We start from the raw sequence: 15,367 nt of genomic DNA, 5'->3' as shown, positions 1-15,367 counted from the left end.
GATAAACGGTTACTTAAAATACCCCTGCCCCACCCCCACCCTGTCAAATTGCTTCGGTTGATTACAAGGTTGCATCACAGCTGAGAAAAAAACAACAACAAAGATGAGGTAACACGACAAGCATGGCCTCATTTTTTTCTTTCGTTTTCCAAATCGCAGTCACTACCCTAATATTTACGAAAATGCGTTTGTCAAGCCTTTCCGTGCCTAGTAAATCTTATTAGAGTCAAAATTGACATTATAACTATAAAAATAGCAATAAAATGTAAAACTATTGTTGTACACAAATTTTGAGTCTTTAAAAAATGTTTACAAAAGATGTTTACAGTAATATACACTGTAAAAAAAACTAATTTCCTTATATTAAAACCTGAAAGTACTCAGTTATTTGGAAATATGTCATCGGAGATAACAAAATAAAGGTAAACAAATTAAGTTTACGATGAAGCCTACGATAACAAATTTCCAAATAACTACTTTCACTTCTATTAATTTAAAAATAAATGCTATTCTATTATAGTAAAAATATAAATGTTCTCTTGAAATGTTAAATTTTACTAATAACAGTACCATGTACCTGAAAACTAAATAAAATTACCTTAATATACAAAAAAAGCTACTACCAATAGCTTATACAAATGGAAAATACTCGGCTAACTAACTGTTACGTTTTTTTTTTAACACGCGTCTCTAAAATAAAAAAATCAACGCAATTCTAAAAGTTGACAATAAATCAAACTTGCCCGTAGGACTGAATTTCATTGTTATTATTTACACACAGGTAAATTTATCGTATTTCTTTTGCGTTTTTCAACAGTTACTACCACGTTTTCCAACAGTCTTTACTTAAAAATGTTAAAAGTTTTATACCCCTAGTTTTTAGCTTCTTTAGTTAACTTGTAATTAGTTAATTGCAAACGACCCCACAAGCTCATCTAGTTTTAATACTCATCGTTTTAAAATAAAGGCTATCTATCTCACGACACTACTTGTGTGGTCGTGAAACACTGAAATATACAATAAGAATTGAAAGAATTATATTTAAAATTCAGTCATGATCAGTAACAGCTAGAATTAAGTGGTCTGTTGCTGCCGTACTGTTAGGGAGTACACTGCATTAAAGTCTACGTTTCTTTATATTTTTGTGCTACATCACAGGGTGGTACAATAATTGTTCTATAGTTGGTGCTACAGTAGAACCTCTCCTTACGGACACCTTTATAACACGGATACCTCTCTATACGGAAAGTTCACTTGGTCCCCGAGAGACAGGAATCCATATAAAGCCTACTTCTCTAAAGCAGACACCTCTCTATTACGGACACCTCTATAATAGACACCTTTATAATATGGACACCTCTCTATTACCGACACCTCTATTACGGACACCTCTATAATACGGACACCTCTCTAATACGGACACCTCTCTATTACGGACACCTCTCTATTACGGACAGATCACTTGGTCCCCAAGAGTAAGTAATCCATATAAAGCCTACTTCTCTAAAGCAGACACCTCTATAATACGGACACTTACTCTTATCCCCTTAGTGTCTGTAATAACGATGTTCGACTGTACACTTGCTTTTTAAAAAATATTTCAACAACTAATATATCTACCTTTACCGCCACAAACGAAAATTTAGTTCCCACTGCGTTGACAGCGAGTACCTACTAAATAACTTTACATCGGTCACTGTATTCTGCTAATAACGTGCGTGTTGTTTGTACCAAACCTAATCAAAATAAATCCTATGTTTCATGATAAACTCACTGGTTGGAGTGTACAGTTAACTGACGGGCGACAAGGTCTTGTTCCTTCGTTACCAATTTGGGAGGTTTGTTCAGACCCTTTGAAATCAACAGTTCTTAATATACAAAGAAAGCTTCGAAGCCTTCTTAGAACACCTCTGTGATCAAGTGTTATTTTTTTCATTGGTTTCCAAGCAACAGCTGTTACCACAGCTGTGATAATGTAGAGAACTTCATTTTAAATAAGTAAAGGATATTACATGACCGCGAGGAGATACGAAATTTCTCTTTGAGTGTTGAAAAATATTTCACGAGTGCGCGCAGCGAACGAGTGAAATATTATTCAACACGAAAAGAGAAATTTCGTATCTCCAAGCGGCCATGTAATGTTCTGTTTATCATATAAATACCAATGAAATACCAAATCATTGCAAAAGGCGCGATTTATTATGTAACCATATCAGCGGTGATCTTTTCACGTGTGAAGATATCAATTTGTTTTCGCGCGAAAGCTCACCTGGTATTTCATTGGTGTTTATATAATATGTTATTCTCGTTATTAGAGGCTGAGGACGATTATGATGAATCGCCCATACTGCTTAAAAAAATAGCGAACTATCGGAACGATACACAGTTTAATTTATAACGTCAACACTGAAAATCCCATTTAGTTTAGTTTCAAGAAAAAATTAGTTTAGTTTTACAATGAGTTTGGTATAATTTACAATTTACTTATTACAAGTGGTTGATTTTGTAAATGTTATGTATTTACGTTTGTATATGTTATTTATTTAGGTAATTTGTTACTGACTGCCGTCCCCCTTGTCTCCGCCCGCCTCGACTAGCACCTGCTATTTGCGGGCGGAAAATGTTTTGCCATGTAAATAACTGTTAAAAATGTTTTGCGATGTAATGTAATATCGACAGTGTCACACTTTGTAATAATCGTCGCACTTGTAACACCTGTCGCACTTTGTAATAATAAAAAACTGGTCATCTAATATCTCGAGATCTAGTGAAAGAATTAACATAAACGAAAGTCACAATGCAAAGGATTTGAACAACGTTAAAAACCTTTACAACCTCTTAGTGAAATTAAAAGAAAACTTGTGAGAGCGTTTTCAAGTAAATCAAGAATCAATTTTCACGGGCTAATTTTGGCTATTTCCATATTTGATGATATCTCAACAAAAAGAAAACTTGTATCTTCTCTTTCTGTCCAAAGGTGTTTAATCGTATCAAAATGTAAATGAACCTTAAGCTTTTTATGAAGAGGTTGTTAACTTTGACATATTTGTTTCAAACTGCTGGGATAACAGACAAACTACCTAAAGATCTTGTAACTTGCATAAATCGTCAGATACTTTAATAATGTCTTTACAGCTAACCATTGAAATAACAATTTTTAATTCTTGTGATCTCGGCACCAGAATGCCTAAATTGGAAACAGAAACACTAATTGTAACATTGTCATTTGAAATCATTTGTTTATCCTTGGAGTTTGCAATTGGTAACAAATGCAAGACATCGTTTATCGCTGTTTTTTTTTAAAAGGAAAATTTGCAGTAAAAAATTTGTCATTCTTTTAATAAAATTTTATTTTACCTGAGAAAAGAAGTGTAACATTTAACGCCTACTTTATCCAAATTCACAAAAAAAGGGTGGAAATTCATTCCATGATATAATTTACCACTACACTAAAACAATTCGCGGCAACCGCCAAACGACCAAAATCAAAAGAAACGAAAGAAAATATTTGCTTCTTTAAACCAAAACCAATTAAAAGAAAACCTGACAAAGGAATTTGTGTCAAATGGAACGTTTCCTTTTTCTTTCGATTTTCTGTGAATAACTCTTACAACACAAATAAGCGTATATTATGCCTATTTTGACATCAATTGAAACGTTTCTTTAGGGCTCCGACGCTACTTTTTCGCGTTACAAGTAAAGCAAAAAAATGCTATCATTTGCTTGAATTTTCCAATCCAATTAGTTTAAAATTCCAGATAATGATTCAAAACTCTCATCATCGTCTCCATGGCAGCAACAAATTATCGACCTTCAATAATATACGAGCTTTTGAAAATATGACCTTGTTATCAGATTCCCGTTACACTTACTAGTTATCGCAAAATACAGTCAACTCTCGTTATAGCGGACACGCTCGGGACGTCGTTTAGTGTCCGTAATAGCGAGAGTCCGTAATAGCGGGGTGTGAGGATCAACAGAGGTGGCGGCCTTAGGCTTGAGATTCCAGTTATTTATGAGTTACATGGCGACCCAAAATATCTTGTAACTTGTAAGACTTGACAACCTTACCAACAGTAGTAGCCTGCGTAGCTGGCGGTTTTGGTGCGCAGGAAAGCCGTGCCAAAACGAGTGGTGCAGCTGCGGGAGAAATGGGGAGAGAACCGCAACCGTAGCGGCGAAGCCGCGTCAACGAGCAGCCCATTTCCCCACGGCTTCGCCTCTCGATTTGGCCCTCGTCGAGCCCACCAACAAAAACCGCCATCTACGCAGGCTTCACAGTAGCGAATATTCTAAGCAATCATTGGAGGTGAGGGCTTGGTCTCTCCTAAAGAGACTGGAAGGAAAAGACATAAGGTGAAGTGAAAACGCAGGGTCTGTTGTACAGCCACTAAAGAGAATAGTGCGAAAATAAATTATCCAGAAATTTTTTGAAGTGTGTTTTGACGAATGAGGAAAATCAGACTGCAATTTATGTTACATGCGAAGTTCATGGTGTCCGCTTTATCGAGATTAAAAAAAAATTAAAGTGTTATGTTTGTACCACCAAGGTGTCCGTAATTCCGTAATAGCGAGAGTCCGTAATAGCGGGAGTCAGTTTCAGTCAAACCCCTATAGCTTTCGCCGAGGATCTGGATTTTCTCCGTAATAGCGGGGTGTCCGTAATGCGAGAGTTGACAGTGCTTACCTGATAATTTCCGGACCTACAGAGTATTACTCTTACTAAGGACTAAAAGAAAGAAGCTAACGTGCTCCCTTACTGAGGAGATATTTGACAGCTTCAGGTTTACGATGAGATGTTGCCACCATCAGCGGTGTTTTACCATTGTTGTCCTTTGAATTTATGTCAAGTCCAAGAGACAACAGCTTCTCAATGATTTCATCCCTTCCACCTTGCGCAGCCATGTGCAGCACAGTCCACCCATCGTTGTCTTTCAAAGACGGATCTGCGCCTCTTTCTAGAAGAAGGTTCAATGCATTTAATCTCCCATTAAGAGCTGCAATCATCAATGGTGTTTCACCATCACTTTTCCTTGAATCAATATCAAGTCCAAGAGACAGCAGCTTCTCAATGATTTCATCGGTTCCACCTTGCGCAGCCATGTGCAGCACAGTCCATCCACCGTTGTTTTTCAAAGACGGATCTGCGCCTCTTTCTAGAAGAAGGTTAAATGCATTTAATCTCCCATTAAAAGATGCAATCATCAATGGTGTTTCACCATCACTGTTCCTTGAATCAATATCAAGTCCAAGAGACAGCAGCTTCTCAATGATTTCATCGTTTCCACCTTGCGCAGCCATGTGCAACACAGTCCACCCATCGTTGCCTTTCAATGTCGAATCTGCGCCTTTTTCTAGAAGAAGGTTCAATGCATTTAATCTCCCATTAAGAGCTGCAATAATCAATGGTGTTTCACCATCACTGTGCCTTGAATCAATATCAAGTCCAAGAGACAGCAACTTTTCAATGATTTCATCATTTCCACCTTGCGCAGCCATGTGCAGCACAGTCCATCCACCGTTGTTTTTCAAAGACGGATCTGCGCCTCTTTCTAAAAGAAGGTTAAATGCATTTAATCTCCCATTAAGAGATGCAATCATCAATGGTGTCGCACCATTGATGATTGCATTCCTTGAATCAATATCAAGTCCAAGAGACAGCAGCTTCTCAATGATTTCATCATTTCCACCTTGCGCAGCCATGTGCAGCACAGTCCATCCACCGTTGTTTTTCAAAGACGGATCTGCGCCTCTTTCTAGAAGAAGGTTAAATGCATTTAATCTCCCATTAAAAGATGCAATCATCAATGGTGTTTCACCATCACTGTTCCTTGAATCAATATCAAGTCCAAGAGACAGCAGCTTCTCAATGATTTCATCGGTTCCACCTTGCGCAGCCATGTGCAGTACAGTCCATCCACCGTTGTTTTTCAAAGACGGATCTGCGCCTCTTTCTAGAAGAAGGTTAAAAGCATTTAATATCCCATTAGCAGCTGCAATCATCAATGGTGTTGCACCATCACTGTTCCTTGAATCAATATCAAGTCCAAGAGACAGCAGCTTTTCAATGATTTCATCATTTCCACCTTGCGCAGCACTGTGCAGCACAGTCCATCCACCGTTGTTTTTCAAAGACGGATCTGCGCCTCTTTCTAGAAGAAGGTTAAATGCATTTAATCTCCCAGTAACAGATGCAATCATCAATGGTGTCGCACCATTGATGTTTGCATTCCTTGAATCAATATCAAGTCCAAGAGACAGCAGCTTCTCAATGATTTCATCATTTCCACCTTGCGCAGCCATGTGCAGCACAGTCCATCCACCGTTGTTTTTCAAAGACGGATCTGCGCCTCTTTCTAGAAGAAGGTTAAATGCATTTAATCTCCCATTAAGAGCTGCAATAATCAATGGTGTTTCACCATCACTGTACCTTGAATCAATATCAAGTCCAAGAGAGAGCAACTTTTCAATGATTTCATCATTTCCACCTTGCGCAGCCATGTGCAGCACAGTCCATCCACGGTTGCTTTTCAAAGACGGATCTGCGCCTCTTTCTAAAAGAAGGTTAAATGCATTTAATCTCCCAGTAACAGATGCAATCATCAATGGTGTCGCACCATCAGTTTTCCTTGAATCAATATCAAGTCCAAGAGACAGCAGCTTTTCAATGATTTCATCATTTCCACCTTGCGCAGCACTGTGCAGCACAGTCCATCCACCGTTGTTTTTCAAAGACGGATCTGCGCCTATTTCTAGAAGAAGGTTAAATGCATTTAATCTCCCAGTAAGAGATGCAATCATCAATGGTGTCGCACCATCAGTTTTCCTTGAATCAATATCAAGTCCAAGAGACAGCAGCTTTTCAATGATTTCATCATTTCCACCTTGCGCAGCCATGTGCAGCACAGTCCATCCACCGTTGTTTTTCAAAGACGGATCTGCGCCTCTTTCTAGAAGAAGGTTAAATGCATTTAATCTCCCAGTAACAGATGCAATCATCAATGGTGTCGCACCATCAGTTTTCCTTGAATCAATATCAAGTCCAAGAGACAGCAGCTTTTCAATGATTTCATCATTTCCACCTTGCGCAGCACTGTGCAGCACAGTCCACCCATCGTTGTCTTTCAATGTCGAATCTGCGCCTTTTTCTAGAAGAAGGTTCAATGCATTTAATCTCCCATTAAGAGCTGCAAGCATCAATGGTGTTTCACCCTCACTGTTCCTTGAATTAACGTCAGCCCCTTTAGACAATAGTCTCTCAATGACGTGAACGTCATCACTTTCGGCAGCCGTGAACAGATGATCGTTTCCGGGCTGAAGGTCACGGTTGCTTGCAAAGCTGATAGAATCTTTAGCACTGCTGCGGTTGTGGGCTTCTTTTACATTTCCTATAACAGATAAGGAATGAGAAGGTAAGACGCATGCTCCGTTCCGAATTATTAACGCTTATATTTTAGTTCCAGGGTGAATAGTTGGAGCAACGGGCCTTCTCTTTTCTTTTGAAGGCAAGGTGGTGGTGGTGGGGAGGGGGGGGGGGGGAGTGTATGCGGTATCATACAGAGTTTCCACGGACCTCACTGATATAGAACGTATAAACAATAACATGGTCTTCCTTTGGGAAATAAACGTCATTTCTATGCAGATATTTCTTTTGCTCTGTACCGCGAGCACGCCGTCGTGAAAACCCTCTATTGGAGAGAATTCTGCTTTTCAAAATGATATGATTGCAGCTTCTTGAAAAAACACTTATCTAAAAGCCTTAAGAAGCTAACAGTAGCAGTCTAAGGACTTGTGATTGTGCAGAAAAGCTCAGAAAGATGTTTCAGTCCGAGATTTGGGAGGAGGGGGTGGCTGGGGTGGCTTACTTTTGAGAAGCAGCCATTTGTGCAAAAAAAAGAAAAATGAAAAGTGTATCTCATATGAAGTGTCGAATGTGACACTACGCCATTCAGTATGTTGAATGTTGTTGCACTAAATAGAACCTGGCTCTGTTCTGTTTAACACCATTCAGCACGATGGACGGCAAAAGAAAACATGGTTGTTGCAACGTGTCTTCTTGGCTTAAATGAGCTTCTTGTTTTTTGTCAACATTATATACAGTCAACTCCCTTTATTGAGGACACCCTCGGGGACCGCAAACAGTGTGAGTCCGTTATAGCGGGAATTTAATTTAGTCAAATGTCTGTAATTTATTTTTGCCGGGGATTTAGCTGCTGTCCGTATTATCGGGGTGTTCATAATAGCGAAGTGTCTGCAAGGCAAGAGTTGACTGTAGTCGAAACTCTCAGTGTGACCTCCTCTTGTAAGCGAACACCTCCCGTAAACAACCACTTTGCCAAAATACTGACATTTTCCAAGTCAATTCACTATAGTTGGAGCATCTCGTAGGTGACGGCAACTTTTGGTCAGGCGGTTTAAAATTTTATTTTTTTGAACCTCCCATAAGCCACCCCTTAACCTCGGAGATGGCTTAGAAACAGGCACAAGGTGGGGTTAGGGATAAGTTCCTAATAGCCTCTCCTTAGCAAGCTCTCTCAGAAACATGCTCCTTCCAGGAATTTTATGATACAGGTTTACCTCGGGTAGAAGAGGCTCGCAGCCTGGGATATCACACAGCAACATATTCAGCCACTTGTTAAGTGTTCTCTTTTGACTTACCTTTTTCTTTCTCAAGAGGGGCCAAGTGAATGTCATTTTTCAAACAAGTCACACAGTACTGCACTGATGCTGGAAGGTTTGGGAAAAGGTGATCCTAAGTTGGGATAAAAACCAGAACAACGTACTTTCAGTAGTTGATAAAAGAGAGAACTGGGACAAAAAAAAAAAAAACTAGCCTTGGGGTGTCTTAAAAATCCCAAGGTCACGAAAAAAAATAAAAATCCCAAGGTCATGAAAAAAAATTCCAAAAAAATTCAAAGGGACTTTTCATCTGCTTACGCGGAGGCCGGTTAATGAGAAAAAATCAAAAGGACTTTCCCTCGGCAAGCCGAAATATTTTCACAGAAATTCTGTAAAAATAAATTCATTCTCTTTTGAAATCATACTTAACTCCCTCTATAACTATTCCCCCATTTTTAATAGCATCAGCAACTCTATTAGCCGATATTTTCAGTTTCTCCAAGGCTTCCTTTCTTGTGTTGAACTCAAGCCTTTCATTTGAAGATTCAAAAACAAACTTTCTCAATTTTTTACCTTTGGAAGGAAATCCAAAAGCTTTTTTAAGCTCCTCATTAGTGTAGGCCATTTTGTTATGAATTCTTTTTTTCTTTGCCATTTTCAAAAGACTCGCATGAATTGGATAAACTGTGATTTCATCACTTTTTGAAATAATTTGGTTTAAATAATCAAGTGATGAACCATTGAAAGAAATTTGAAAAATATCTTTTCCACTCACTAAAATTTTTAATTCAATTTGTTCTTTTTCCATTTTATATATTTTTTTAAAAAATTTATTTTTTCAAAAAAAAATTTAAAAAAAATTTTTGAAAAAAATATATAAAATGGACAAACTGAAAGTTCCAGAATTAAAAGCTGAAGCAAAAAGGCTTGGACTGAGAAGATTCAGTCGCCTGAGAAAAGCAGAATTAATTGATGTTATCAATCAAGGTCATGAAAGAGAACGAGAAAGATCTCAAAACCTCACACCCATTTTCGATGAACCAGTTCCAGAAATAAATTCACAAATTCTCCAACCAACAAGAGCAGTGAAAAAAAATCCAGAAGAAAGTCGAAGAAGAAAAGAGGCAAATGAAGAAGAAAAAAATCGACGCCAAGAAATCAGAGACCTCGAGGAAATGCTTGGATTGAGAAGGTCAACGCAAAATCTTTCTCCTCCAAAAATCAAAATATCATCACCCGAAGAAATCGAGAAAGACAAAAAAATCTCAAAAATAAAAGAAATAAATAGGAAAAGAACAAGAGTCACAGAAACAGCAACAGCATTGAGTGGTTTTGCAAGACAATTTCGAATTCAAAGAGAAGGAAATTATGATGAAATAGAATTCATGCAAATTGTCAAACCAGATGTTTTGAGAATAATGAGACAAAATCGACAAACAAGGGTGAGACTCATTCTCAATTGCTATATGACAAGAACTGATTTGACCAACGGAAATATTATAGATGCGTACCCATATTTTCATTCTCAAACAATTGAAAATATTGAAGGGATAAATGAATCAGAAATCATTGACTCTATGATTGAAACAATCGAAGAAAGATTTCAAAATTTCACTAACAGAGGATCAAACTGGGTTCTTGAAAGAGTTCTGTCACTTGACGTTCAAATGACACAATACATTCCACTCAGAGGAAGATCATACATCCCACTACCGAATGTTCTCAAAAACAAAAAAGCAATCATCAACATGAAAAATGAAGACAATGAATGCTTCAAATGGTGCATCACCAGAGCTCTTTTTCCTGTCAATAAACATCCTGAAAGAATTGACAAAAATCTCAAGGAAAATTCAAAAAGACTCAATTGGAATGGCCTGAAATTTCCAATTGATTTGAAACAAATAACACATTTTGAAAAATCAAATCAAAACATTTCAATCAATGTCTTTGGTTATGAAAAAAAAGCTGTTTATCCTCTAAGGCTTTTCAAAGGAGAAGATTCCCGAAGGGGGAATCGGAGCGAAGCTCCAGAAAGACAACAACAAATCAATCTTCTTTTGATTTCTGATGATGTAAAAAAGCATTATTGTCTTATCAAAGACATGAGCCGTCTTTTGTCAAGTCAAATCACAAAACACAATGGATCAATTCATATTTGTTTCCGATGCTTGAATGGTTTTCAAACAAATGAAAAACTTGAAATTCACAAAGAGATTTGTCAAAGCAATGAATTCATCGAAATGCCAGAAGAGGAAACTTTCATAGAATTCGAAAATCACATTCGTTCACAAAAAATGCCATTTGCCATTTATGCTGATTTTGAGTCTCTTGTTGAACCAATCAGCGGATGTCAACCGAATCCAGAAAAGTGCTTCACCAACCAGTTTCAAAAGCACAAACCTTGTGGATTTTGTTATCACATCAAATGCTCTTTTGATGAAAACCTGTCAAGAACTGTGACATATCGAATGAAAAATGAAGCCCCTGAAGACATATCTCAAATATTTGTTGAAGTGATTGAAGATGACGTGACAAGGATTCAAAATATTCCAAAAAAGCCTCTGATTATGCAACAAAATGATTGGGAAGATTTCAAAAATTCAACAAAATGTTGGATCTGCCAGAAAGAATTCGAAGAAAAAGAAAAAAAAGTCAGACCATTGTCACTTCACTGGGAAATTCCGTGGAGCAGCTCACAACTCATGCAATCTCCGATACAGAAAGCCATGGTTCACTCCAGTGATTTTTCACAATCTTCAAAATTATGACGCTCATCTTTTCGTCAAAAATCTTGGAAAAACTGAAGGTGACATCAGATGCATTCCAAACAATGAGGAAAAATACATTTCATTCACAAAAAAGATAGTTGTTGGTTGTTACATCGACAAAGAAGGAAAAGAACATGAAATAAAACACGACATTAGATTCGTTGACAGCTTCAAATTCATGGCATCTTCTCTTGATGCATTAGTCAAGAATCTGGAAAGAGACAAAAAGATTGGAACAAAAAAAAGTCTCCTGAAAGAAAAAATCAAGGAAAGACAAAAAACCCTCAAAGAAGAAAAACTGACTCCAAAAGAAAAAGAAGAACTCGGAAAAAAACTCAACCTTCTTTCAAAAAAGGGAGTTTATCCTTATGACTTCATGGACAACATCAAAAAATTTCAAGAAACAAAACTTCCCCAAAAGAAAAATTTTATTCAAAACTCAACGATGAGAATATCACAGATGAAGATTATCAACATGCACAAAACGTTTGGAAAACTTTCAACTGCAAAAACATGGGAGATTATCACGATCTTTATCTCAAAACAGATGTTTTGTTGCTTTGTGATGTTTTTGAGGAATTCAGAAACGTTTGTCTTGAAAACTATGAGCTTGATCCAGCATGGTATTTCACCTCACCAGGTCTTGCATGGGATGCATCTTTGAAGAAAACCAAAGTCAAACTCGAACTTTTGACTGACATTGACATGCTTCAAATGATTGAAAAAGGCACAAGAGGAGGTGTTTCAATGATTTCAAACAGATTTGGAAAAGCAAACAACAAATATATGGGAAAAGATTTCAACCCAGAAAAATCTTCAACATTTATCCCTTATCTTGACGCAAACAATCTTTATGGCTGGGCAATGTGCGAACCTCTTCCTGTTGGTGAATTTTCATGGGTTGATGAAAAAGAATTTGAAAACTGGCAAAATTTTCCTTGCATTCTTGAAGTTGATTTGGAATATTCACAAAAACTTCATGACATTCACAACGATTTTCCACTGGCTCCTGATAGAATTGTTGTGAATGGAGCGGAAAAATTGTTGTCAACTTTGAATAACAAAGAAAAATATGTGATTCATCACAGAAATCTCAAGCAATATCTCCAAATGGGTCTCAAACTGAAAAAGATTCACAGAATCATCAAATTCAAAGAAGAACCTTGGTTGAAATCTTATATTGAACTCAACACAAAGCTCAGAGCAAACGGAAAGAATGATTTCGAAAAAGATTTTTTTAAACTCATGAACAATTCTGTTTTCGGAAAAACCATGGAAAACATCAGGAAAAGAGTTGACATCAAATTGGTCAACAACAGAAATAGTGCATTGCGATTCGCAGCAAAACCAAACTTTGAAAGTTGCACAATATTTGATGAAAATCTTATTGCAATTCACATGAAAAGAGTGAAACTTCTTTTCGACAAACCAATTTATTGTGGAATGTCGATTCTTGACGTCTCAAAAACTCTCATCTTTGACTTTCATTATGATTACATCAAACCTAAATATCAAGAAAAAGCAAAACTTCTTTTCACTGACACTGATTCTCTTTGCTATGAGATCGAAACAGAAGACTTTTTCAAAGACATTTCAAATGATGTTCATGAAAAGTTTGACACATCAAATTTTGAAAAAAAACCATCCATCAAACATTCCAACTGGATTAAACAAAAAAGTCATTGGAATGATGAAAGACGAAGCTGGGGGAAAAATCATCGAAGAGTTTGTTGGACTCAGGGCAAAACTTTATTCTGTGAAAATGCATGAAGGAAAGGAAGAAAAAAAGTGCAAAGGAATCAAAAAATCAGTCATCAAAAAAACAATCACACATCAAGATTACAAAGATTGTCTCATTTCAGGAAAAAAGCAAATGCGATCCATGAATATCATCAGATCCCACAAACACGAAATTTTCACAGAAACAGTCAACAAGATTGCTCTTTCTGCAAATGATGACAAGAGAATCATCAGAGAGGATGGAATTCACACGTTTGCACATGGGCATTATAAAATAACAAAATGAATCCAGAAAACATTCCATTCAATGCTTTGATTGTTGGTCCAACAAATTCAGGAAAAACAACTTTTATTGTGAATCTTCACAAAGAAACATTCAATAAAAAATTTGATTTCATTTTCCTCCTTTGTCCAACCTTCGTCAACAACAAAACCTGGGATAATTTTGCTGAGAATGACAAAGATTTTTTCATTATCATCCCAGAACACCATCAAATCAATGACTGGCTTAAAATAATCTCTTTTGCTTTCGAAGGAACAAACACATTGATCATTCTCGATGATTGCGCTTCATCAAAAGATGTGAAAAAAAGGACAAATGAACTTGTGAAACTTGCTTTTTCTGCAAGACATTCAGGAATCAGCGTTTGGGTTCTCACTCAACAAATATCAAGCATAGCAAAACCTTTCAGAGAAAACATTGCTTCTTTGATTCTTTTTTTCACTCCATCAGCAAAAGACATGAAAACAGTATTTGAAGAATTTGCAGGAGATTTGACAAAAGATGAAAAGGAAAAATACATGAAAGAGTTGAAAGAAGTCAAATTTTCTCATCTTGATTTCTCCCTCAGACATCCTTTTGAAATTTCTTTGAACTGAAAAAAATTTCCACTTCATTTAAAATGGAAATCCAAGCGAACGAATCAATTAATGAAGTCATGGCGCTTCTTGAAACTGAACCCCAACCCATTGAAACAGATCACAGAGAAAATCTTGCCATTTTGGCAGCAAGTGGTCAATGCAAGGAAATGATTGGAGTTGAACTCACACAAGATCAAATCAAAAGACTTTCAAAGAAAGATGTTGAAAAATATTTCAAAAGATACGAAGCTTCTTTGTCTTCAAAAACTTGCGGTGCAATTGTTGAAACATTTTTGCAAGCCAGTGCAAAAGCACTTTGTTTTTTTCTTCCTCTTGACCAAGAAAAGTTTTTGAGTGGATTGAAAAATGATTTCATTGTGAACAGAGAACTCAATTTGATTGCTGGAAGTCTTTATTTGAAATATGGAAAATACATGGCTGCTGCGAGTGCAAGTCTTTTGGCAGCAAACAGTTTGAAACTTGAAGAAGCGAACAAAGTGAGCGCGCGAAGCGAAGAAGTGAAGAGAAGCGAAGAACCTGTGAAAGAACCTGTGAAAGAAATTGAAGAAGAACTTGATAAGAACCTTTGAAAGAACCTGTGAAAGAAATTGAAGAACTTGATAAGAACCTTTGAAAGAACCTGTGAAAGAAATTGAAGAAGAACTTGATAAGAACCTGAGAAATAACTTGAAAAAAATTAAAAAAAAAATCAAAAAAAATTTTTTTTTTTAAATAAAATGGAAAGTCTTCAATCATTATCAGCCAGAGTTCTTGCAAAAAATGATTTCAACGAAAATTTTTTTCACAAAAAGCTCATGTGTCACTGGGAAATAAGAAATTCAAAAAAACAAGAAATTTTCGATCAATTCAGTGTTTATGAAAATTTATGTTTGGAAATTGAAAAAATCCTTGATGACACTTATGAAATTTCCGAAAAATATTATAGATTTATTAATTCAGCAACAAATGGACAATATAATGATTTGTTTTATGAAATTGAAAAAATTTTAGAACCAAATTATGAAAAAAATTATCAAGATCCTGATGAAATCAGAGAATTTTTAAATGAGTCAATTGAAATTCTTGATTGGATAAGAGAAAACGAAAAATCAATTCAAAAAAAAGTTCAAGAAAAAAAATCGAAGGAAAAAAAAATTGAAGAAAGAATTTTGAAATTTGATGAAGTTCATAATGATTATCAAGATTTGGATGAAGATGGGTATAACGAAAATATTGCAGCAAAAGAATCTATTGAAATTGAAGAAATTGAAATAATCAAAGATTCATTGGGTGATTATATTGGAAAAGATTATTTGGATGGAATTGAAACGATAAAAGAATTTTTGGAAAAAAAATTGTTTTTTATTTGAGTTTTTCCA

The 15,367-nt window shown here is 36.3% G+C and overlaps 1 protein-coding gene across 1 annotated transcript in view; it reads right to left on the bottom strand.

Moving 5' to 3' along the window:
- Positions 1 to 3,681: 3,681 nt before the first annotated feature.
- LOC146457983 (uncharacterized) overlaps positions 3,682 to 15,367 on the bottom strand; it is a 97,208-nt gene continuing 85,522 nt past the window's right edge. Inside the window, exons 11-12 of the mRNA XM_085091084.1 lie at positions 8,659 to 8,752; positions 3,682 to 5,354 (exon numbers count right to left, since the gene is read on the bottom strand). Of these exons, the coding sequence (XP_084947210.1) occupies positions 4,744 to 5,354; positions 8,659 to 8,752 (705 nt within the window). The 3' untranslated portion in view covers positions 3,682 to 4,743. The remainder of the gene's footprint in view (positions 5,355 to 8,658; positions 8,753 to 15,367) is intronic.

The sequence above is a fragment of the Pavona decussata genome, unplaced genomic scaffold (assembly GCF_977016875.1).
Source record: "Pavona decussata unplaced genomic scaffold, jaPavDecu1.1 SCAFFOLD_234, whole genome shotgun sequence".
Taxonomy (NCBI): Eukaryota; Metazoa; Cnidaria; class Anthozoa; order Scleractinia; family Agariciidae; genus Pavona; species Pavona decussata.
This window is presented reverse-complemented; position numbering and strand designations above follow the sequence as displayed.